A 25,592-nucleotide genomic window follows, 5' to 3' on the forward strand; every position below is an offset into this window, starting at 1 on the left:
TGCTGTTCGACTACCTGCTCCTTCCATCGCAGGCGAAAGTCTAGTGTAACCCTTAGGTAGGACATGTGATCTACTTGTTCCAAGTTAGCACCACCCATCCTTACCGAGCTCCGAACCGAAATGTTCCTTGTAAAAACCATGAACTTAGTTTTGCCCAAGTTTACCTTCAAATCATTGATGACACAAAACTCCTCAAAGCGGTTCAGTGCCCGCTGTAAACCGCTTCTGGTCTTAGAGAGGAGCAGAGTGTCATCAGCGAAGATAAGCATGGGGAACTTCTTCCCAGCCAGGGAGGGAGCATCAGTTGGGAAGGTATTGAAAAAATTTACTACCTGGTCAATAAATAGCAGGAAGAGAGTGGGCGCCAGGACACAACCCTGACGAACCCCGCGTGTTACTGGGAAACTGTTCGTCACTTGTCCTTGACCGCCCCACCGAACCCTAGCAAAATTGTCCTCATGCAATTTAACAATTAAATCCAGACGTTCCAAAGGTAAACTTAGGTCTCTCAAGACGCACCACAGTTTAGCCCTCGGGACCATGTCAAAAGCAGCCTTCAGATCAATGAAAGCGGCGAAAATTTTCCCCCCGCCTAGCAGCACCACCTTCCAGTATATCAGACAAAATCTAAACACCTGGTCGATGGTGCTGATACCAGTTCTAAAGCCTGCTTGCATGGGAGACAAAATGCACTCCGAGACCATCCATCCCTGAACTCTACCTAAGATCATTCGTGCAATGACCTTTTGGAGAGAGTCAATAAGGCTGATCGGGCGATAATTGCCCGGGTTGGACCGATCCCCTTTTTTGTGGATTGGGAGGATCTCAGCCCCCTTCCAGCTCTTTGGGATTCTGGCTCCTTGGGCAATTGCATTAGCTAACCTAGTGATATATGGTATCCAAAGTTCTTGGTTGGATTTAAACAAATCAACGGGGATTAGGTCCATCCCTGGAGCCTTCCCCCGCTCGGTCAAACCCAGTGCTAATTCTGTTTCTTGTTCTGTAAAGAACAGGACCCCACCGTGATCCAACAGTGTGTACTCATAACTTAGCATAGTGGAGGATACCGAGATCTCAGACCTAAATTGGGCAGCATAGAAATCCACCCAAGTTCCGGGGGGGACATGATTTGTAGGCATTTGCGAATCTGGGTCCCTGCCCCACTTTACCAGTTCCCAGAATTTCGTCTGGTTATTGGATGTCGATGCATCCAGAAGATCGAACCAATGCCTATCTTCCCACTCTCTTTTAGCATCCCACTGGGTTTTTTTATACTGGACCCTAGCTAACTTGACATCTCTCATAACCCGTGACTTGACCGCCTTAACTAATTGGCTATAGGCCTCCCTACATTTCCCGTTGTACCATTTCTGACGGGAACCAAGTTTTTTTGGCGGGCCTGCCAAGTATGGACTGGATAAGAGAATTTTAAGCTGTTCAAAACAACCTTCGTGGGTCTTGGTAACATGATCGAGGCCAACCCCCTCGGGCACAGTGGGCATGAGATCGTTCACCGTGTAGGTAACCAATTTTGTAATACTTTCAAGGAGGGTGGCATCACCCACTAACCTAGACCATTTCAGCCTTCTTCTGTCATTGGTCAAGGTGAGATCTCCTGTCCTAAGGGTATCTGGGTACTTCAATCTATCAGAGCCCAGAAACCTTAAACTAAGCGACAGGGGGTTGTGGTCGCTTTCTGGGCGGGATACCACTTCCATGTCGATCATATAATGCCAGAGTTCCAACTTTAGCAAAATATAATCTATGCGGCTTTTCCTTAAACCATTATCATAGGTATTGCAGGCACATTGATCTGATAAGGAGCGGCCATTAACTGCCCTTAAGCCCCTGTTCAAACATAGGGCCATCCAATTCAAAGCTGCCTCAGTCCCTTTGGCAATTTTGTCTATTGATAGGTCAGGAATGTTCCAAACTACATCCTCTGAGGACCCCCAACTGTCCCCAACTGCCTGGAGCGGCTCAAAGGTGCAGTTCAAGTCGCCCGCTAGGACAAAGAGATTATCACTTCCTGAACTATCAAGATACCTATCCACTACATCGACAATACCAGGGCAGCGGCTTCCAGGTAGGCCTCGTGCATAGATGTTAATAATGAACAGATCCCGATGGGCAGCTTTGCTCAACTTGATACCCAAGAGGTCTTGATGTTCCAGAGAAATTTCCGATAGATGGACTCCCAAGGATTGCTTCACCCAGATCAGTAGGCCCCCTGAAGCGCGCCCTTTGCTACCTCTGATTGCAGGTTTGGAAAAATTAATGAACCCAACCCTATGGATTGGGGCCGTAGCCCAAGTTTCCTGGAGTAATATAATATCAAAGGTATCTATAAATTCCAACCACTCCTCTGAGTGTAGCCGGCCCTTGATCCCAGCCACATTCCAGGAGGCTACCTTTAAAATATCGTGTGGAGTTGTTACATTGCTTTTATGTGATTGGATCATTGGCACAGTGGGGGCTGGGATCTCCACTACCTTCACAGGTTCAGCCCGTAACTCGAGTCTTGGGGTCATACAAACACCATCCACCCCCACGATTTCCTCTGAAATATCCTCAGTAGTTGCTTCAACCAACCCCCCCATAAGATTTAACAATGGGCCCCCCCCAACAACATGCCCCATAGAAGATTCCACCCTTCCGGGCACAGATATTACATTCCTATGGCTCTCCACAATACTGTACTCTTTACTTGGTAAATGTAGTCAATCGACAGCCTCAAGGTCAGAAAGAGGGCCGTAACGATTGAAGAGTTGAAGATGTTGGGAGTGGTAATGTGTTCTCACAATCGAACGCCTCCTGTCTAATAATCGCTTGGGATGGGGGCCTGGTGTGAGTTTAGAATGTCTATTGGGATAAAAATAAGCAAGATCCAGTGTTTGTACATCCCCCATTCTTGCAAACCTTGCTTCCCTTCGAATAGACTCTACCACCCAGGGATCCTTAAACGATACCAGAATGCAGTCACCCTCTAAATCTTTAGTCCCAAAACCCACCCAATCAACTCTTCTCACTAATAGGATTTCGGTTGAAGTTGATGGCGGGAGAGGGCGGTTTTTATTCAGCCAGAATACTACTTTATTACGTAGGTCCCTGTCTGTCTCTTTAACACCCTCCTTGACGGGTGCTGCCCCAGTTAACACAATGGTATATTGATTAGATTCTGGGGGTAGGTCAGTGCAGAGGTGAACACCCTGAACAATGTTTCCCCCATTATGAAATGTGGGGTTACGAATAGTAGTTGGCTTTCCTGAAGGAGGCTGGGATGGGGTGCTATGTGCAACATTTACCCTGTCATCCATCCTACCAGTTTGAGCTCGTTGCGCTGATATCATAGAGGAGGTTTTACTGGGTTCCTGCACCAGGGTGCCAGCACCAGCGGTGCTATCTATATCCTTGGAGCCCACCTGTGCCATAGATGTTGTTTTTACAACCCCCATTGTTTTACCAAGCCTCACATTGTCTGTGTTATTAATTATGTTTGCCTGAGAGGTAGAGGCCCCCACTACTATGGAGGGAGCAGTTAGCTTCTGGAGTAGGCGCATGTTCATGTTCGCGACAGACTCCAAGGCTTCAATTTTGATGGACATCAACCTTGTTTGCTCCAAGACGGGAAGCAGGAGGGTTTTGAACATGGCCTCCATTTTTACCAGCAGGATTTCATCGCTGTTAAAACAAGTAGGGCAAGGATCTGATGAACCGATAGGGGTTAGAGTGGGGCACAATACATTGGGATGTACCGAGGGGGGGTGTGTAGCATTGTGAAACTGCGGAGCAGCTGCATTGGATTTATTAGGAGCATTTGATTTAGGCAGCTTATGTACTCTCCCCCCATGTTTGCTTTGAGTATTTTCCCTTTTACAGGTTTTTTTTTTGATGGAGTCAGACACTTCCGGTGGCTTCGGCACCGAATTATTAATTGTGTCCACTCTGTCTATGCCACTAACATATGACCCATTATGCTGGGTGACATCAGAGCTCAAATCAAAATTGTCTGTCGAATGTGGAGAATCCACCCCATCTCCCACAACATGTATCAGTGCCTCTGTCGTTATTGAATGTAAATGATTAGACGGGGCTTGGGCTGCAGGGCTAGAAATTGTAGCAAGGGCACCTATGGAGGAACGCTTACCGCTGACTAAATCTAGGGAGAGCCTTTTCTCGGTCATTGCTATTTCTTTTTCTAGAATCCCGGTAGCTCGGGTTATAAAAGCATCTAGTGGGCCAGAAACTATTCCCTTGGAAGTTTGCAGTTGGACTGTACGGTCTTTACCTGACCTTAGAGGCATGTTAGGGTGAAATAGAAACAAGTAATACCTATGACAAGCCCGAGCTATAGTAATAGGTGGATGCCTGCAGTGTTAAAAAACACAATAAAATGTGAGAAAAAGGCCAAAAGATGTGGGCAAACTCAGCCTTGTCCAATCACAGGCGAGCACAGGCCAAGCCCAGACTAAACCCGGGCTAATCACAAGTTCTCAAAATTGACCTTATTACACGATAGACAATGGACAATGGCTGCTCTGTCTGGGTAAAGTCAAAAGAAGCAAACTAACGTGGGGGGGCCGGCTGCCGCCGTACTTAGCAGATGGATAGCAGGGAGAACGGGGTTAACAACCTGGGATGGTATCAAAGGATCGTTAGAAAGCAAAGTCCACAGTACCTTGGGGAGACCGATGGTGGTATGGCACAGCTTAGAGGGGTGGCCCCGCCCCGGCCAACTCCGGTCAGTGACGGGCAAGGACGGGCCCGCCCTTGGCCCGGGCTTCGCCCGGGCGCGGCCCGCGCGCGTCCCGTGCAGCGAGGCAGCTCACAGCCTCAAATAGTGCCCCGGCGCTGCCTGATGACAACAACGGCAGGTGTCGGGCGCTAGGGATGCTGGGAGAGGTAGTTTTCCAGGCCGTTCCCCTCACAGCGGTGAAATACGCTGGCGAAGATCGTTGCAGGTAAGGACCTGTTGCTCCCCCAAGCGCTGGCCGTTCCCCTCACGGCGGGCTCAAGAGAATTACAAGCGTGTCAATGACTGTATGCGCGTCCCGCTCAATCACTTTGAAGGGCCCGGTCCATTTATCCTGGAGGGCGCAGGGTTTCACGGGGGCCATGACCCATACCTGCTGGCCCGGCTGGAACTCGACCAGAGTGGCATTCTGGTCGTACCAGCACTTCATCTCTTCCTGGCTCGCCTCCAGGTTGGCCTCGGCCAGCTCTCGGAACTTCCGAGTCTGGTTTCGGAGGGTCAGGACGTATCGGAACACATCTCGGGGGGGCCTCGGGGCGCCGCCTCCCACCCTTCTTTGACCAGGCTGAGGGGCCCCCGGACGGGGTGCCCGTAGAGTAACTCGAAGGGGCTGAACCCCAAGGATTTCTGGGGGACTTCCCGGTAGGCGAACAGGAGGCAGGGGAGCAGGACGTCCCACTTACGTCGGAGGGGCTCTTCTAGGCCCGCGATCATCCCCTTCAGAGTCCGGTTAAACCGCTCTACCAGGCCATTTCCTTGGGGGTGGTACGGGGTGGTGAACTTATAGGACACTCCACATTGTTGCCACAGGGACGTCATGTATTTGGAGATGAAGTTCGTACCGCGATCGCTCACGACCTCGCGGGGAAAACCCATACGGGAAAAGATTCCCATCAACGCCCGGCCCGCCACGGGGGCTGTGACGGTGCGCAGGGGTATGGCCTCAGGGTATCGGTGGCATGATCCACCAGGACGAGGATAAAGCGGTGATCTTGGGAGGTTGGGGGGTCCAGGGGCCCCACGATGTCGATCCCGACTCGTTCAAAAGGGGTACTGACGACAGGGAAGGGTTGGAGGGGAGCCTTGTGCTTTCCTCCGCTCTTCCCACTAGCCTGGCACGTGGGACAGGACTTGCAGTGGGCTTCTACATCCGCTTTCATTCTGGGCCAGTAGAAGTGAGTCACGAGGCGACTGTAGGTTTTGTCCTGGCCCAAGTGGCCTGCGAGGGGGACGTCGTGGGCCAAGCCCAGGAGGAGGTCTCGGAAGCGTAGGGGTACCACCAGCACCCGGGCGGATCCTAGCTCCACCGACTTCTGCTCGCTGTACAAAAGGTCATTTTCCCAATATACCCGGTGTGTTCCAGTTTGGTCGCCCGCGGCCTGGGCCGCTGCTTGTTGCCGGGGCCCGACCAGGGAAGGACAGGTAGCTTGCTCCCGGCAGAACTCCTCTCGGGAGGGGCCCCCCTCGTGGCGCCACTGGGCCAACTCGGGCAGATCGCCTAACTCGGTGACCTGTGCGGAGTCGGAAGGTGGGGGTTCGTCACTGGCGACTGACCCTCCTTGTGGGGGGATGTGGGGGCCCTCGGCGGGGACCATCCTGTCTTCGGTGGTCGGGGCGCCTTCGACTTCCCCAAGGGGGGTCAGTCGGGCTGCCATAGATCGGGTGGTGGCGCACACCCACTCAGGGAGACCCATCATCCCTAGGTGGGTCTTGCGCTCGACTTGTTTCCAGGGGGAACTTTCCAGGTCGTTCCCTAGGAGACAGTCGACTGGCTGGGAGGTTCTCACTGCGACTTTCAGTTTGCCGACCACTCCTCCCCATTCAAAAGGCACCAGGGCTACCTTACACAGACTTTCTGTATTGTCAGCGGAAATTACCGGGCAAAAGACGTTGAGGAGGACCTGATCTTCGTTGACTAAATGACTGAGGACACCGGTGATGCTGGCCCCGGTGTCACGAAGGGCCTCTACTTGACTATGGCTACCCCCAACTTTTTGCCTAGTGTCTAGCTGGTTACAGGAGTAGGCTATTTTTGTCGGTGGGTTTGTTATGAACCTTAGTTGTGATCCCCTCACTTGTGAGTGTTATATCCAAGTCCAGGAAGATTGCGTGGTTTTTATTGATGGTGTGAGTGAATTTAAGATGGCTATCTTGAAGGTTCACCCACTGGACGAAGGCTGTGGCGTTCTCTTCTGTTCCATTCCATACAATCAGTACGTCATCTATGTAACGTTTCCAGATCTTTATGTGGTTTTGAAATGGGTTCACTACATTATTGATGAAATCATCTTCAAACTGTTGGACATACAGACAGGCCAGGCTGGGAGCAAATGTGCTCCCCATCGAAGTGCCTGTTATTTGATGGTAGATGACCTGTTCGAATTCAAAGAAGTTTTCTGTAAGTGCCAACTCAGCGCATTCCATGATAAAATGTTGGGGGGTAACAAAATCCCACTCCCTGCGCAAGATGATGTTTTCTACCACCTCCAAAGTTCGTCGTTGCGGAATGCTGGTGTACAGGGCTTCAATGTCCATAGTTATAAGCCAGTCACTTGTGGTATCAATCTCCAGATCTCTTAGGAGGCATAGGACGTCTTTCGTGTCCTTAAGGTATGATTGTGTTTCCTTGACAATGGGCCGTAGGAACCAATCGCAAAATTGGGACAAAGGTTCTAACACTGATCCGATGCCTTGAGACCCTACGGGTAGGTAGCGCGCTTTATAAGTGTCCTTGATTGATTGATTGATTGATTGATTGGTCTGCCTGGCGGTGGCATGCGTCCCTTGTGGATCTTGGGTAAGATGTAGAAGCGCGGCATCCTAGGTTCGTCGTTAATTAAGAACTCCGCTTCTTGCTTCGTGATCCAATCGTTACCTAGAGCTTCTTCCACCATGTTCTTGATTTTGATCTTAATTGGGCCCGTGGGGTCCCTCTGGTGTATTGCATAGCTGTTCGTGTCTGCTAGCAGTCTCATGCACTCATCTCGGTACATCGCGAGGTCCATCAGGACAGTCGCGCCCCCCTTATCCGCTGGTTTGATAACGATATCCTGGTTGTTTTTAAGTGCCATCCACCGTATAGTTACACATAGGACGGTTAGGGGACATTAAAACCCTATACACCGTCACACATAATTTTTAATATCATATAGTTGTCAATCACATTAAAATCACTTTTGACCACTATAATGATTTTTAACCTCACTCACAATCTCACGGGCCCCCACTTAACCATTTAGAAAGTGCATCCTTGTCGTCAAGTGTATGCCCGCCCTCTATCAAACGAAGGTTTTAGAGGGCGAGGACTGGTCAATGATGAAGCATGACACCAGGTGGTGTGTGAGACCAGTCCGCAACTTTTTGTGAGATGCCCACACTTACGACGTTCCTGTAACTCGTTTTGGGTTATCACACTAGGAGCGGCTTCTTGTGGTAAACAGTTATAGTGGAGGCTGCCAGCTCCTAGAACCCCTGTGCCTCTAGTTCCCTCCTCCACAGATCCAGTGGAGACTTTTTGTGTGTTAACATTAATAAGTTGAGGCATGCAGCAGTATAAGCCCCAGGAGGGAAGGAATTACCAATGAATTGATTATTTTCAGAGAGGAACTGGTCACGGTGTGTATTGTCTGCTTTTAACATAAGTGTACGAATCACGCATAGCAGGGATCACTCTGCGTCCCCCCAGACATGCGTTCTAATTGTCTCGCTATTTAATCCCCGCAACCCCACTGTCCTATTGCTTCTCAATGCTGCTTACCTGCCATCAAATCTGTGTTTCAGGAAATCAAAGAGGGCTTTCTGCATCATGTCTGTGACCTGCAGCGTGAAAAAAGAATATACAAGAGTATTCAGGGAGAGCAACTAGAGGAAAGAGGTTACTTACAGAGCGAAAAAGAGCGCATGTCTGGACTACAATCCTAAGTAAGCGAGTCACCGGTTTGTTTAAACTGTGCTTTTCCAGTAGAGAGTGGTGGAGCGTTGCCCTTTATCTCTTCATGAGCCTGGCTTGGATATCAATGCTGCCTGCTCTAAAGGGGTCTTATCAACGCCTCTCAAGACAGGATTAAAAGTGTTGCATCTCCCACCTCTTTCAGAAAATCTGGAGAACGGACCAACCGAGAGAAGCACAGACATAAACATTAAGAAAATGATGAGACGTTTCGATTTCGCAGTCTCATGGACACTGTATGATCTAGGGCTCTTCACCTAATCACAGTCCATCTGGAGAGGTTCTGTGCGGGGGCGGAAGAATGGATACATAAAAGGAAGTTGAAAGAAGAGAAGCACACTCGCAGTTAGAGATTGTATAAGAGATATTAGTTGAGTTGATGTCAAACACAAATGCATATTCTGTGAATGGGCCCTGTACTTACCCCATACTAGCCCCTCACACAGATGGAATAGTGTGGTGAACCCATACCCTGAACTCTCTTCAGTTGATTTTAGAGGGAGTTCACAAGTCACCTCACAGCCCTTCATGAGGCCCTCATGGTGGGAAGAGACGCCAAGGCAGGAGGAACGAGTGAGATTCTGGATATCCCACCACTGAATGTCCTACGCTGATATGACGATTCCTGGGCCTGTTTCTTATCGCACAGTCCTTTGGTGAGGACTCATGGTAAAGGATGAGGGGAAGTCCAGACGTCATCTCCTTAAGTCAATGCCTTTCAGAGAAGGCCCCATGGCAGTGTTAGGAGGAGGAAGATAGAGGTGGGCGCTCACCTACCTGCATGTTCCCAGAGTGATAACCATGGAATGGCTATGACACTCAGACTAGCTCCTTACCTCGTAGCCTTTCAGCGAGGGACCCACAAGGATGATGGGTCTCATAGATGGCACTACATCGTATGGTGGCACGTGCTCAATCTGCAAGAAAGAAATGTCAGATATGCAGTGGTATCTACAATCTGCCAAGGGCGCATCTCAAAAACAAGGACCCACCACAGAAACCCAGAGAGGCAATGAGATGAACAAGAGAGACGTGAGATGGCATAATGCAGGAGATATTTTAAACACTGCAGCAAACAGTGTGCATAAAGGAGGGTACATTCTGGGACTAGTGCACCGCGCAGTGCATGCATCAGGAAGTATGTCACACTATATATGTTCTTCAAACTCAAAACACTTCATAAACTCTACACGGTGCAACATGTGATAAGGAAAGCAAGTGCCACAGCACAATCTAAATACACAAAATACACACGACAAAGCACACAGTACAAAGTACAGTACCAAACACATACACAAATGTTGTCCACAACAAGCTTGGGTCTCAAGTCTCATGGACCCACTTCACCCTATTACATTCTTTAAGGTTCTTGAAAGGTTATTGTAGACTCCCACCAATGGGTGTTCTGTGCAAGAACCTCCTTCGATGCAGTGGCCTGCCATGCACAGATTTCCCTGCAATCTGGACTCTCACAATAAATATGTCCAAGCAGCCCCACCTTCTGCTATACCCAGGTCAAACTTTGAGCAAAAAAGCAGGAGGCTACAGCCATCCATGGATGACCAGAGATAACCGCTGTTAGTCCATTAACATTAAAGTGAGGTGTTTTCCTGAAGTTGGGATTTCTTTCTGTATATTTCTCCCAGAAGGACTTGCTGCAGTCCCATCTCCCACTGTGTCTTACTCGGGGCAGAGAAGGTCCTGTTGCAACATGTGCTGGGAGAATGATGGTAGGGGAGGGTCATGAGACTGGGCATTGCACATTAAAGGGAATTTTCACTAAGTTGAGGAGTCACACTGACAGATGAGCAAGCCAAATGCCCTTTCATGGTCCCTGGGAAGACTAGAAGATTTCCAGGAGGGGATTGGAGTGGGTGACAGTTTGCTGTTTGGATACATTTTGCTCCAAGGTAGTGGCGGAGCAGAAATGATGGCACCACTTTTCCACTGAGAAGGGGACTGATCAGTTCAGAGCTCTGTGAATCCAGGAAGGATTGGGGTTGGTGGGTGGCGACCCACGTTCAAAGACCCTTCCTTTCGTGACACACACAAGTAGACCAGGAATTGATGTTCTGATTTCACCTAAAGAATATTCGTCTTTTTTCGTGTTTTTAGTTTCTGATCTCAAATGGTGATCTGCTCTTTGTGCTAAAAGACGCAGCTCTGCAATACCTGGTAAATTCAACTCTAGCAAATTGGGAAACAAAAGGAAGATCGTCGCCCTCAAAAACCTGGAAATACTCCGGGCCTCACAGAAGGAACTGAAGGAAGTGCTGTTGTCTAAAGACAGTCTAGGCAGGGCGACTGAAATTATGCGGTTCTACGGCTGCGGCACTTTCTGCATACTTATGGATTCGCGGCACTTGCCACTCACCCATCATCCGCCGCATAAGCTGCAGATTGTAACATTTTGTTTCCGGCTGAAACGGTTCAAAAATGACTCAACAGACGTGTCCCCGCACTGTGGAAATCCCAATGCCAAGGTTCACTGGCCTTCTTTCTATTGCTTATTGCTGTATTTGGATGTTAAACTGGTAGTAAGAAGGTGAACTCTTTGCCCAGACAATGTTAAATGTGTAAAAATCACAAAATAAAAAATGACAAAATGTGCCGCATCAATCCGTATAATTTAGTCACCCTGCCACAGGATGTGGTGCTCCCCTGCCGCATAATTCCAGTGGCCCTGGTTATAGGAAGGCACGGATGCCGCAGCAGTCATTTTATGAAGCACCTGCAACGTAGCCATTTAGGCACAGAAGCCCTGCTGGCAGGATGTGGCTCTATGGCAGGGGCCCTGACTGGCTCTACAGTTCACACTCACTTCCTAGTCACCCATGCAATAGGTCTTTAGTGGTTGGTGCTCTTAGGGTAGCTGCGAAAGGAGTAGTTAGTCGTTTTAAGGGTTTGCATAGTTCCTCTTCAGTCGCCACTCCCTGCTGCTCTTCTGTCTCTAACGTTATGTTATGTTATGTTATGTTATGTTATTTACTTTTATTACGCGCACAGATACTCGAAGAGTGTCCCGGCGCGATTCAGGGATGACAAAAATAAAAAACTCGACCCTACGAGAAGAGGTAAGCTTTTAGTAGTTTTTTAAAAGCCCCAGAGTCTTCAACCAATCGGAGAGAAAGGGGGAGCTCATTCCAGGCGCGTGCCGCAAACAAAACCAGGGAGGCGCCACCTAGTCTATGGCGCTGGAAACGCGGCACCTTCATAAGCCTGAGGGAGGAAGACCTCAAGTTACGCTCCGGCACGTAGAACGAAAACCTTTTCTGAAGGTATCCTGGCCCCCGACTGTGCAGGGCGCGATGTGCAAGGGTAAGAGATTTAAAAACAATCCGGGCTCTGACCGGAAGCCAGTGGAGGGAGCGACGGTAACCCTGAACACTCTGTCTGGGACCCAGCCCCCCCAGCAGGCGGACAGCCGCATTCTGGGTAACTTGAAGCTTATTGAGAGCATAGGCTGGGAGCCCGGCATAGAGGGCATTGGCATAGTCCAAGCGGGACAAAATAAGAGCCCGAACCACAGATTCCCTAGCCGCTTGAGGCAGCAACGGAAGGAATCTTCTCAAAATTTTGAGAAGACCGAAACAACAACCTGTCAAACGAGTAACCTGGCTAGAAAAGGAAAGGTTACTGTCGAAAAAAATGCCCAGGTTCTTAACGGTCTGGCTGTTAGAAACAGGTGGTGGGAACTCAGGTGGCCAAATAGCCTCCCTGAATCCAGAGGGGAAGTCACCAAACATCAGCACCTCGGATTTGTCCTCATTGCATTTTAAATGAGCCGACGCCATCCAATCAAAGACCGAGGAGAGACACCTCTGTACACGGGCCACTGAGGACCCCTGTTTGTCCCAGGTGAACAGAAGTTGCGTATCGTCGGCATATGCAATGACCTTGGCCCCCAACCCCTCTGCTAAAAAGACCAGAGGAGTAAGATAGATATTGAACAGGAGGGGGCTAAGGGACGAACCCTGGGGAACACCTGTACCAACTAAAAGTGGGGTTGAAGCCGCCGGGGGTAACCAGACTTGCTGGTAGCGGCCATCCAAAAAAGATTTGATCCAGTCCCAGACTGGGCCCGACACACCAATCTTCGAGAGTCTGTCCAGCAACAAAGAATGGGGGACAGTATCAAAGGCTGCCGACAGGTCGAGCAGCACAAGGGCAGCCTTCCCGCCGGCATCTAGACAGTCCCGAATTGCTTCAGAGATTTCCAGAAGAGCACCTTCCGTACTGAAGAAAGGCCGGAAACCCGATTGTGCAGGATGAAGGAGATTCGCACTTTCGACAAACTCAGACAGCTGTCTGTTCACTATCTTCTCACAAACTTTAGACAGACTAGGGAGAAGAGAAATGGGTCTGTAGTTTCCCGGCACTGAAGGATCGAGAGTCGATTTCTTCAGTAGAGGGAGGATTTTGGCCTGCTTCCAACAACTAGGAACCCTGCCCTCCTGCAAGAATAGATTAATAATAAAATTCACTTCCTCATTGACTGTTTCTGCTACTGAAGCCAGGAGTCTTGCAGAGCAAGGATCGTCCGGAGAACCGGACTTCAGACCCTGAAGAATTCTCAGAGTGCCCGGGAGATCCACCGGGGAGAAATTGGACAAGGAATGAATAGTAGGCAGAATCACTGGAGCAGAGAGAGAGGAGACAGAAGGAGCCATAGGCCCAGTAGAAACCAGCGAGGCAGAGAAGCTGTTTTGTATCTTTAAAATCTTGTCTCGAAAGAAAGTAGAGAGCGTCTCGCACCAAGCCGTAGTTGCAGGTAGGATGCAGCTCTGCGCCACAGGGGACAGAAAGCTTTGGACGATGGAAAAAATTTATTTCGAGTTGTTCTTGGCTTGATCGATCCGACTGGCGAAGAAAGCCCTTTTAGCAGAAGAGATCGCTTTATAATAAGTCTTTTGACCTAGCCTGAGTTGCTTCTTCGCTAGCGGACAATAATTACTAAGACGCCAGGCGCGCTCCAATTTCTTACAACCCTGCTTGAGGAGACGCAGATCCTCCGTAAACCAGGGTTTAGAGGGGGAAGCTCTAGACTGTCTAGCCGAGGTGGGTATGGCAATGGCCGCCCAGGAGCCCAAAAGCCAGCTAGAAAAGGCATCAAGACACTGGTCAAGGTCTTGTGACAGAGGTGGCCTATTTGCCGCCAGCGCCTTAGCAAAGAGAAGGGGGTCAACCTTCTTGAATGCTGGTTTGTGACTGACCATTGGACTGACAGCGGGCGGGGTCACCACCCATGAGAAGGGGATTAGAAAATGATCCGACCAGGGGACAGGGAGTGGAGCTTTGACTGAGATAGGGAAGTTGGAAAAGATAGGATCAAGAATATGTCCCCCAATATGAGTAGCCTGATCGACCCATTGAGAGAGCTGCGCAGAATGGCAAATGTCAAGAAAATCGCGTGTGTCTTTTAAATTATTTTGATCGAAATGAATATTGATGTCGCCAAGAATCAGATAGTGGGAGAACTGTAGAGCTCTCATGGAGACCGCCTCCACACAGGCCTGGAGGAAAGCATGGGCTACTCCCGGAGGACGGTAAATCAGGGACCCACCCAGAGAAAAGTGGGCCGAACAGCGGAGGTTAAAGTCCAGAACTTCACAGCCCTCCCACGTGCTGAGCGAGCACTTATCCAACGCCCACGTCTCTTTGAAAATAACAGCCAAACCCCCACCTCTCCCTGTAGTACGATCTAATCTGCTGATTTTATACCCCGAGGAATGGCCAATGTGACGATAGGGTCGGAGGAATTGTCAAGCCACGTCTCTGTGAGAAATAGAAAGTCCAGAGCTTTATCGTCTAGGAGCTCAAACACTTCTGCGTGGTGCTTTTTCAGAGAGCGCGCATTGAGTAGCGCCGCCGAAATGACAGGGGAGTTAGATGTTTTAGTGCCAGAACCCACACCCAACTCAAGGCAGAAGCCACACGCCTCGCACACAAAGTCTTGCGTCCCATACAAGTTAGGGAACTGCTTCAGATTGCAAGACGACCCCCGCATCTGGATAAGACACTCACGTGAGTAGGACCAGTTGCGAGAATCCTCCTCCCTGAAATGGGCAGCATAACTGGCCCCGGCTCCCGTCGGGCTGCTGACGGGCGCAGACGGGCTTGCCTTAGGCGCGCCAGCGGCGCGTCCGCTGCGCGAACGTGCAGCGTGCATTAAAATATTGCCGGTGGTGGGGAGACTAGAGCGCGGTCAAGAAAAAATGGCGCCTAGTTCTGTCCCGCCGGAAGTGAGGAGGCTCACACGGCAGCGAGAATTACAATTTTGAATGCCCCCAAAAGTATCTCCTCACGAGTGTGCAAATTCGCAAATATAAAAATTCTCACAACGTCTATTTTGTGTTGAATTTCCCACCTATTTTGTGCAGCTGGGACCTCATGTATGTCGGAATCAGAACATCTCACAAACACCACAGCATCACAGCTTGGAGACAGTGTGCAGTGGGGACAGAAGGTGAGAGGATCATGTGAAGGTAGGGAGAGCGGTGGAGGGGCTCACTTACCGATTTCTGCTTCTGCTTTGCTGTAGCAGGAGTGAACGAAGCCGAAGGGAAGATAACAAGGCGCGCACGTTATTGACAGGTCACCACTGCAAACACACACACAGACCTGAGACACAGTGCGAGGCTGCATGCAAGGGGGGAAAGGCCGAGCACCCAGGGGAGGAAGGATCTCACAGCAGGCACCACTGTGTTCAGCCATGACACTGGCAGGTGTGTTCACAGGAAACTGTACTTTATTTCCTCTGGGCGGCGCGGTCCTTTCTATTGCCTCATCAATGTGTGACTCACGGTGTGCGCTACAAAATGAAGTTACCTGCAACTGTAGCTTTGCAGATTGGTTTCTGTAACAGATTCACATGCCATGCTTGAACTGCAACTGTAATGCGCATTGTTAGAAATGGGATCTCTGGTTGGCTAAAGCTTGTGCCAAAGCCAGGCAGAGACCACCATTCTAGTCAGAGCAAGGGAGTTACATGCTGAAGATAAACCCTGCTCACCCCCTTGGTAGCTTGGCACGAGCAGTCAGGCTTATCTCAGAGGCAATGTGTAAAGCGGTTGCGCAACACACACACACACAGCAGCAACAAACTAGGCACACCACAAAAGAAACTCCACGCAAGGTTATATCAAAAATAGCCTTTGTATTATCATAAAACACATTAGAAACATAATCACACATTCACATGGTGCCAACTGGCACTAGGCAATATTCACAGGGGGATTATATACAGGACCGGGCCAATCGGGCCACGGTCAGAACCATCAGAACACGTAAGTAAATATAAAACACAACCAGCAACTACTGGCACAATAATGACCTCAGCATTATCATATTAGCATTAGAAACCCTCCTAAGCATAAACACCTTACGCATTAGGCCTCACCCGCATAAACACATTACGCAATAACCTCATGAGCATAAACATCATTAGAGGCATATATCAGGGAGTACAACTCAAATCACATAAATCACTGTGGGCATAACATCACACATGAATCACATTACGCCTAGACCTCATAGCCATATCTGTAGGCATAAACACATGGTGAAAGGGGCATCACATTAGGGCTATTGGGCCCTACCAACAGCCAACTTGTCCCCCATGCCAACTGGCCTCTAAAGGGAGGGCCCCCATGCCCTCTGTCCAGAAAGTCAGGGCTGCCAACGCAACAGACAAGAAGTGCACAATGTGCCTGCACCACGGTGCCTCCTGGGTCCCCTTCTGGCAGTCTTCCATACACCCTGGCCTAAACGTAGCAGCTGCCCGCTAATTGCCGGGCAGCTGTGATGTAAGGAAGGCCTGGCACTCATGGTGCCTCTCCTGCCCCACTGGGACTCTCTAAATAACATGCCCCCATCGTTAGAGCGGACGGCAACGGCGGGTCGGCTCATGGAAAATAGGCACTGTGCCTTCACTGGCACCAACAACCTGTGCCAATTAGTGCCCCAACGTGGAGTGACCCCCTATCAGGCGGGGGCCGCTCAGGACATCAGCATGGCCGCCCGGGTGCCTCGTGAGCACTAATGCCAACAGGAAGACTGGCTCCCCATCGTTGGAGCATCCAGCAACGGCGGGTCCGCTCATGGAGAACAGCATGACTGCCCGGATGCCCCATGAGCACCTAAAAACCAAAGAACAGCCTCAGCCCCACTCACCGGGCTATGCTGGGGAGGCTCTCCTCCCGCTGGACTCCTCCGTGGACTCTCTCCGCTGCTCAGGGCTCTCGTCACTTCTCCTGACACCGCGGGGCTCCCTCAGCTCACGGGAGCCCCGCCTGCCCGCAGACCTTCACTCGTCCATCTCTCCTCTTCACCTGGTCCCTCACCTGGGGGCCGGGACTTCAGGCCGGGCTCACGGAGGCAGGGTAGTCTCCTGTCCTATGGCTTCCGGCTTTTCCTCTTCCGTCCGCAAGGCCCTGCCCACTACCAGGCAGGCAGCAGCAGTGATTTTGTTTCTCTTTCTCTCTCCTGGGCAAACGCGGGGTGGGCTTCTGCTTTTAAATACCAGAATGCGGGGTGGCCTCCCGCGGTCTCAGAACACCACAGTGCGGGTGGGCTCCCACCCGATACGCACTAATACGGGGTAGGCTCCTGCCATACAGGAGCATAACATAGCGGGGTAGGCTCCCGCTTCGCAGGATTGAGGCATATAGCGGGGTGGGCACCCGCTCCAAGGCACATACATGCGGGGTGGGCTCCCGCTCAGAGGAGCACTGGAGACGCTCCTAACAATAGTGCAAATGCGGGGTAGGCTCCCGCTTGGCTCTGGTGTAGTGTGGGGAGGGAATCCCCACGCCGGTTTTCCCACGAGGTACGCTCGCAGCCCAGCGCTGCAGTTTAAAGCCCAAAACGCTCCTCTTCAGGGTAAAATAAAGTGCCCACAAAATGCTAAGTCCTTCAGGGTTCAAGGGGCATAGCTGAGCCCAGGGAGGCCAGCACACAGGGCCCTCCAGGAGGAAGGCAAGCCCCCATTGCTGTTCCTCCTGGGCCCTAGCAGCAGCAAGCCCCAGCAGTCCAGAAACAGCACAAAATACAGAACAAGAGCTGAATCGTTTCATGGGGTCACAGCCCCTATACTTATACCAAGAAGCTCTGTCTGTAGTGCAGGGCATGGGGAAACCAGACGCAACTGGTTCAGGGGGGATTTGGAGCACTTTGTTTTGCAAGCTTCTCTTCCCCTTTGTCAGGTGGGGGCTAGGTGATCAGACACCACAGGGGGCGGAGCCAGCATTGTACAGGGCAGGCACACTCCTATTCTGAGTCAGGGGATTACTCCTCCCACTACTCCCAGCACAGATGTCCTATTCAGCCCAGCGCTGACTCACCCTGCCCCTCATGGAGCCACACACACCTCCCAGCCCCTGTCACTCACAAGCCAGACACGCAATTCACATCAGGCAGGCAGACACATAGCACACAGAAACGCCAACTTCTAAAAGTGGCATTTCTCCAACAGTCATAATAAATCTGCGCACACCATTGCGCAGTATTTATTCTCACAATTTCATACATACCAAACTCGACCACTCTGCTCCTCCCATACCATGAATTACCACTGAAACACTGATCAGGGAATCCCCAATGCATTCCTATGGGCGGGCAGGCCAATCTCACTAATGGACACAGAGAGCGCACGTACTTTACACTGGACCACGGTGCTAAAGTGCCCAGAGGCCTAAAATCCCCAACACCAGGTTACAGAAAAAGGCTAGGAGAATGCAAAAGGTTTAGGGGTGAACCTTCTAAAAGGGCTAAGTCCAACACAACCCCCTTCCAGCCAAAACACAGGGTAGACCAATCACTCCCTTGATGGGCTTCCCTGCTTTGGGCGATAGAACGCGGGCCCGCAACTGCAGGGACACCCTTCGGTTCTACGCCACTCTGAACCCATGTGGTTCCCTCTGTAAAAAAAAAAAAACTCTCCGGCCCAACTAGGCTACCCCACTGGTACTTCCTAGTTGTCCACGGCCAGGACCAGGCCCTAGGCCATCCAGATGTTACTGGTCCTTGCCAATCCACAGAGTGGGGGAGGTAGCCCCTGGCACATAGTAGCCATTCTCCACTCTACCACCCATCAGTGCAGCTCCCAACTGCCACTGATCCTCCAACCTAGGGTCCGCACCCTCAGGCTGACCGGAGGTCTCAGGCGAAGTGTCTCCTCACCCTACCTCCCTTCTAGGGTTCCGCACTCTCCTCCTATGTGAGGCAACCTCAGAACACAGCTCTCCAACTAGCTGAAACTCCCTAACAGGAGGCCAGCGCACTCAGACCCTCGGAGACTCTTGTCTTCAGAAAAACAAAGCACACAGCACAGTTCCTCTTCAAGCAGGGGACAAAGCACACAGCACAGCCCTTTAGATCTCTCCTCAGTAGAAACAGCAACTGTAGGTCAGCCCCCAGACACTCAGCAATGGCAGCACTTTTCCTCAGTCTTCAGCTGTTCTCTTTGGCGGAGATTCCTCTTGATCACAAAGTTTCCAAGTCTCCCAACCTAGGGCCTAAACCCTCAGGTTGCACCGGGGTCAGAGGCGAGGGCTCCCTCCCTCTGCATCCCCTTCCAGAGTTCTGCACCCTCCCACCTTGGAGCGGTACCCCTGGAAGCCAAAACTGGTCAGGACACTGATTACAGATGTCCTTCCCTCCAGGTCAGGCTGAACCTGATCGTGGCCTCCCAACCTCGGGCTGAACCCCGCAGCTGAGCACTTGCCTGGCACGTCAGGACTTCTGGGGACTCACACAGTATCCCCCCCGAGGGTAGCACAAGACTCATGTGTCTCGTGACAGTCTGCCTGGCACAGATCTCCCGACCCCTGTCCATCTGACAGTGCGCGAATATCCCCAGGACAGAAGTGGTGTCACCATGGTCACTTCTATGAGACTCAGCCCTTCTGGCTGGTCCCTGACCCACTGGTTCTCCCACTGGGGAACACATCCTTCTCTCACCCCTTAGTCTGAACTTCTGTACCCTCCCAACTGGAGTGGCACCGCCAGACACCAGAACTGCTAGAGCTCTGCTTACAAACACTACATGTTCTCCAGACACTAGGAGATCCTCCTCAAATGGCCTAAAGGAACAGCCTAGGCCCCCGACCTGGCGCTCCCTAATGGAACCCTCCAGGCCCTGAGACTGGGTTTTGGGCACGTTGGGACACACAGTAACACACTCACTCCTTCTCCACTGAGACAGGACGTGAGCACCTACACCCCTCCCACTACACTGGGACCTAGCTGTGTTACACTGAACCTCTTCATCCACACAGGCCCGTAAGATACCCGAGCCACTATTTTTGGAATCACTCCCCAATGCCTCTTCAGACCCTCCAGCACACAGCCAGCGGTCTGCCTCCCGTGCAAGCTCCCTGGTCAGAGAACTCGCACCCAATCGTCCAGTGCGCCACACCACTCATCCACACACGCCCTCCAAGACTGGTGAGACAGTTCCTTGCGGCCCATGAATGTCAACCTGTACCCCACTTACCGGGAACCAGGTACCATACTCTGGGAACTGGGGATGGGACTTCCTGCACTGGACTACATATTGCGCCACCACTGGATCCCACCCTTACTGGTGAATCCAGACAACTCCAACTACATTCAGGGGACAGCCACCCTCCTGAGCGAGCGTTTTCTCCTCCACACTCCTTTTCTTCCCTCCTATCTACCCACTCCTCTGGGGAAAGGGAAAGGCACTGGACCCAGCAAGGCACTCCCCATCTATGGGATCCTCTCCACCTACTGGCATCTCCGCCCTGTCATTTTCTCTCTTCTGCCACCAAAATAAAAGCACAGAAAACACCATTTAAAAATGACACTCGAGGAGAAAACAAAATCAGGCAAAATAATCCCCAAATACGTTATTATCTAAATGCAGAGTTTGTAGTGCAACCAGTTGTCGCTATGGTACTGCGCAAACACAAGTCCTATCCTCACCGCTGACAACCAATGGTAACAATTGGGTTTCTGGTTGGCTAAGGCTTGCACCAAAGCCAGGCAGAAACCACCACTGTAGTCAGAGCAAGGGAGTTACATGCTGAAGATAACACCTGCTCACCCCCTTGGTAGCTTGGCAAGAGCAGTCAGGCTTATCTCAGAGGCAATGTATAAAGCGTTTGCGCAACACACACACACACAGCAGCAACAAACTAGGCACACCACAAAAGAAACTCCACGCAAGGTAATATCAAAAATAGCCTTTGTATTATCATAAAACACATTAGAAACATAATCACACATTTACATGGTGCCAACTGGCACTAGGCAATATTCACAGGGGGATTATATAGAGGACCGGGCCAATCGGGCCACGGTCAGAACCATCAGAACACGTAAGTAAATATAAAACACAACCAGCAACTACTGGCACAATAATGACCTCAGCATTATCATATTAGCATTAGAAACCCTCCTAAGCATAAACACCTTACGCATTAGGCCTCACCCTCATAAACACATTACGCAATAACCTCATGAGCATAAACATCATTAGAGGCATAAATCACTGAAGGCATAACATCACGCATGAATCACATTACGCCTAGACCTCATAGCCATATCTATAGGCATAAACACAGGAAGACTGGTCCCCCATCGTTGGAGCATCCCGCAACGGCGGGCCCGCTCATGGAGAACAGCTTGACTGCCGGGTGCCCTGTGAGCACCTAAAAACCAGAGAACAGCCTCAACACCCCTCACCGGGCTATGCTGGGGAAGCTTTCCTCCCGCTGGACTCCTCCGGGTACTTCTGGCCGGGCTCACGGAGGCAGGGTAGGCTTCCGCCCTCCTCTACAGGGGCTTCCTCTGGCTTCCGGCTTTCCCTCTGACGTCCGCAAGGCCCTACCCACAACCAGGCAGGCCGCGGTGGTAATTTTGTTTCTCCTTCTCTCTCCTGGGCAAACACGGGGCGAACTCCCGCTTTTAAATACAAGACTGCGGGGTGGCCTCCCGCGGTCTCAGGACACCACAGTGCGGGGTGGGCTCCCGCCACATACGCACTAATGCGGGGTAGGCTCCCGCCATACAGGAGCATAACACAGCGGGGTAGGCTCCCGCTTCGCAGGATCGAGGCATATAGCGGGGTGAGCACCCGCTCCAAGGCACATACATGCGGGCTGGGCTCCCACTCAGAGGAGCACCGGAGACGCTCCCAACAATAGCGCAAATGCGGGGTAGGCTCCGGCTTGGCTCTGGTGTAGTGTGGGGGGGGGAATCCCAACACCGGGATTCCCTCGAGGTACGCTGGCAGCCCAGCGCTGCAGTTTAAAGCCCAAAATGCTCCTCTTCAGGGTAAAATAAAGTGCCCGCAAGATGCTAAGTCCATCAGGGTTCAAGGGGCATAGCTGGGCCCAGGGAGGCACAGGGCCCTCCAGCAGGGAGGCAAGCCCCCATGGCGGTTCCTACTGGGCCCCAGCAGCAGCAAGCCCCAGCAGTCCAGAAACAGCACAAAATACAGAACAAGAGCTGAACCGTTTCATGGGGTCACAGCCCCTATACTTATACCCCAAAGCTCTTTGTCTGTAGTGCAGGGCATGGGGAAACCAGACGCAACTGGTTCAGGAGAGATTTGGAGCACTTTGTTTTGCAAGCTCCTCTTCCCCTTTGTCAGGTTGGGGCTCGGTGATCAGACACACCACAGGGGGCGGAGCCAGCATTGTACAGGGCAGGCACACTCCTATTCAGAGTCAGGGGATTACTCCTCCCACTACTCCCAGCACAGATGTCCTATTCAGCCCAGCGCTGACTCACCCTGCCCCTCCTGGAGCCACACACACCGCCCAGCCCCTGTCACTCACAAGCCAGACATGCAATTCACATCAGGCAGGCAGACACATAGCACACAGAAATGCCAACTTCTAAAAGTGTGTCGAAAGGAGTGGGGAACCCAATATACCCTTGGAGGCCTGGGCGATAAAGCAGAAAATAAGGGGGAGGTTGCCTGCAAGGGATTTTGTTTCAAAACTTAGTTTAAAGGTTATATCTAGAACAATACTTTTGTGTTCAACCCTGATTAGTGATGAACTAATGATGAATCAAATATTGAGAAGGGAATACATTTTTGAGGCGCACAATTGTCTCAAAAGCATGAATTGGGTAACACGGGGCAGACTTTTCTTCAAAAAAACGTATATTTAATATATAAACAAATAAGAATAAGGGAAATACAATTAGAATCAACCAAACATAGTTCTAGAGGTATCACAAATTACCGTGCAAAGAAACTATGAAAACATCCATTCCCTGGATTAACTAAGGAAAACGATATGACAGATCAGAAAACGATTCCTTTAGGTCAACAAATGTGTGAGGAAATGGACGTTGCAGTCGACGTTTCGGTCTGTGTTGGCGATGAGACCGTCAGACCATCTTCAGAACGTTGGGTTGATTTTGAAACCAAAAAGTATATCCCTATACAATTTCTTTATAAGGAGATGGATTCTGGAGCATCAAGATACATCGACGCGTGCACCATCTGATTTAGAGGATATGATCAGTTTAGGTGTGCTTAGTTCATTGGTCCATACAAGCGGCAGCTAATGTCTACGGCAGCTTTAACCGGTATGATTTTAACTCCTGAACAGTATCCTATGCTGGCGCACAATATGAGATTTTACTGAGTTTTATATAGCGTGAACTTGACCCGGTATCGGGTATCAGAGCGCTTTACATAGCACCAGTTGCGTTACAGGAGGACACATACATTTTTTTGTTTGTTAGGCATGTGGAGATTAAGTGATTTGCCACGAATCACAGGATGTTCAGTGTGATTGCCCGAGACTCGAACTCGGTTCCCCAGATTAGAGGTTGACCGCCCTAGCAGTTAGGCCAACTCCTCTCCCCAATTTATATTAACTTATCAATTGATAATTAATTATGGTAATTGTGTGATTTTCTTTAGGTGTGGGTTGTGGGGTTTATGGGGTAAATTGTGGGAAGTAATTTATTTTTAATTAATAATTAGTTATTAATTAATTGATTGAAAATTAATTATGGAAATTGTGTAATTAATTTTAGGTGCTGGTTGTGGGGATTATAGGCGTAAAGGGTGGGAAGTAATTTATGTTTAATTAATCAAGGGTGTGGAATTTAATAACATATCTACTTGTTGATGGGGCAGGTTGCTTCAAAAATCTACTTGTCCTGTAACAAAATCCACTTGTCCCTTTTTTGCCATGTAGTGCGGCGACAAATTATGGCAGCAATCTCATTATATAAGAGCTCTAATATAGCCTCTCTGATTATGCCAGGGCTCATTCCATAGTAGTGTTTGAATACCTGCAATCCCCATATGTTGCCACGTTTCCGCAGATCTACGTACTGGGGCTGAAGGTAGTGGTAAAGCAGTAGTTCCAGGGTTAGAATGCTCTTTTGAGTCTTTTGAATTCAGTTGCACACTGACGGGAACCGCATATTGTGCGCTAGCACAGGATACTGTTCAGGAGTTAAAATCATACCGGTTAAAGCTGCCGTAGACATTAGCTGCCGCTTGTATGGACCAATGAACTAAGCACACCTAAACTGATCATATCCTCTAAATCAGATGGTGCACGCGTCAATGTATCTTGATGCTTCAGAATCCATCTCCTTATAAAGAAATTGTATAGGGATATACTTTTTGGTTTCAAAATCAACCCAACGTCCTGAAGATGGTCTGACGGTCTCATCGCCAACACAGACCGAAACGTCGACTGCAACGTCCATTTCCTCACACATTTGTTGACCTAAAGGAATCGTTTTCTGATCTGTCATATCGTTTTCCTTAGTTAATCCAGGGTATGGATGTTTTCATAGTTTCTTTGCAGGTTAATTTGTGATACCTCTAGAACTATGTTTGGTTGATTCTAATTGTATTTCCCTTATTCTTATTTGAGTATATATTAAATATATGTTTTTTGTAAGAAAAGTCTGCCCCGTGTTACCCAATTCATGCTTTTGAGACAACGGTGTGCCTCAAAAATGTATTCCCTTCTCAATGTTTGATTAATCATTAGTTCATCACTAATCAGGGTTGAACACAAAAGTATTTTTCTAGATATAACCTTTAAAACAAGTTTCAAAACAAAATCCCTTTCAGGCATCCTCCCACTTATTTTCAACTTCTAAAAGTGGCATTTCTCCAACAGTCATAATAAATCTGCGCACACCATTGTGCAGCAATTATTCTCACAATTTCATACATACCAAACTCGACCACTCTGCTCCTCCCATACTGTGAATTACCACTGACACACTGATCAGGGAATCCCTAATGCATTCCTATGGGAGGGCAGGCCAATCTCACTAATGGACACAGAGCGCGCACTCACTTTACACTGGACCACAGTGCTAATACAAAGTGCCCAGAGGCATAAAATCACCAACACCAGGTTACAGAAAAAGGCTAGGAGAATGCAAAAAGTTTAGGGGTGAACCTGCCAAAATGGCCACGTCCAACATGCACACAGTATTAAACAAGCATTGAAAATGCAATAGGTCTCGCCTTTGATTAAGTTAAAGTCATTTGCTTTGCTACTGGTATCTTATAGCAAAGCAAATGGCTTTAACTTAATGAAAGGCGAGACCTATTGCATTTTTAATGCTTGTTTACCTCGTCTTCTTCTTTCCTTGTTTGTCCTGGCACTTCCCATGGCCTCCTAGTTTCTGAAAAGCCATTATCACAGCCTGTACTGTTCTCGTACCATCTGTCCCTGTGTCCATTGCACCGCTGCTCCCATTGTTTGCCATGCTCCAGGGCACTGGTTTTCTGTGTATCCGTTTGGAAGCTACTCTGCATGTACCCAGCTCGTAGTGGTGTGTTCACTATTTTAAAGTGGTCGGTGTCCATTGCACAGTTGCCGTACCTCTGCCCATCGCCCAGGCTCTGACAGGGGTTCAGTTTGA

General features: G+C 50.0%; 1 protein-coding gene across 3 annotated transcripts in view; it reads right to left on the bottom strand.

Annotated features, from left to right (window-relative positions):
• LOC146839431 (voltage-dependent L-type calcium channel subunit beta-1-like) overlaps positions 1 to 25,592 on the bottom strand; it is a 269,660-nt gene that overhangs the window by 63,285 nt on the left and 180,783 nt on the right. For all 3 annotated transcript variants that reach the window (XM_085651479.1, XM_085651480.1, XM_085651481.1), the window contains 2 exons: positions 9,539 to 9,619; positions 8,511 to 8,569 (listed from right to left, as the gene is read on the bottom strand). In XM_085651479.1, coding sequence (XP_085507605.1) covers positions 8,511 to 8,569; positions 9,539 to 9,619 — 140 coding nt within the window. The remainder of the gene's footprint in view (positions 1 to 8,510; positions 8,570 to 9,538; positions 9,620 to 25,592) is intronic.

This window comes from Triturus cristatus, chromosome 4_1 (assembly GCF_964204655.1).
Source record: "Triturus cristatus chromosome 4_1, aTriCri1.1, whole genome shotgun sequence".
In the NCBI taxonomy this organism is placed as follows: Eukaryota; Metazoa; Chordata; class Amphibia; order Caudata; family Salamandridae; genus Triturus; species Triturus cristatus.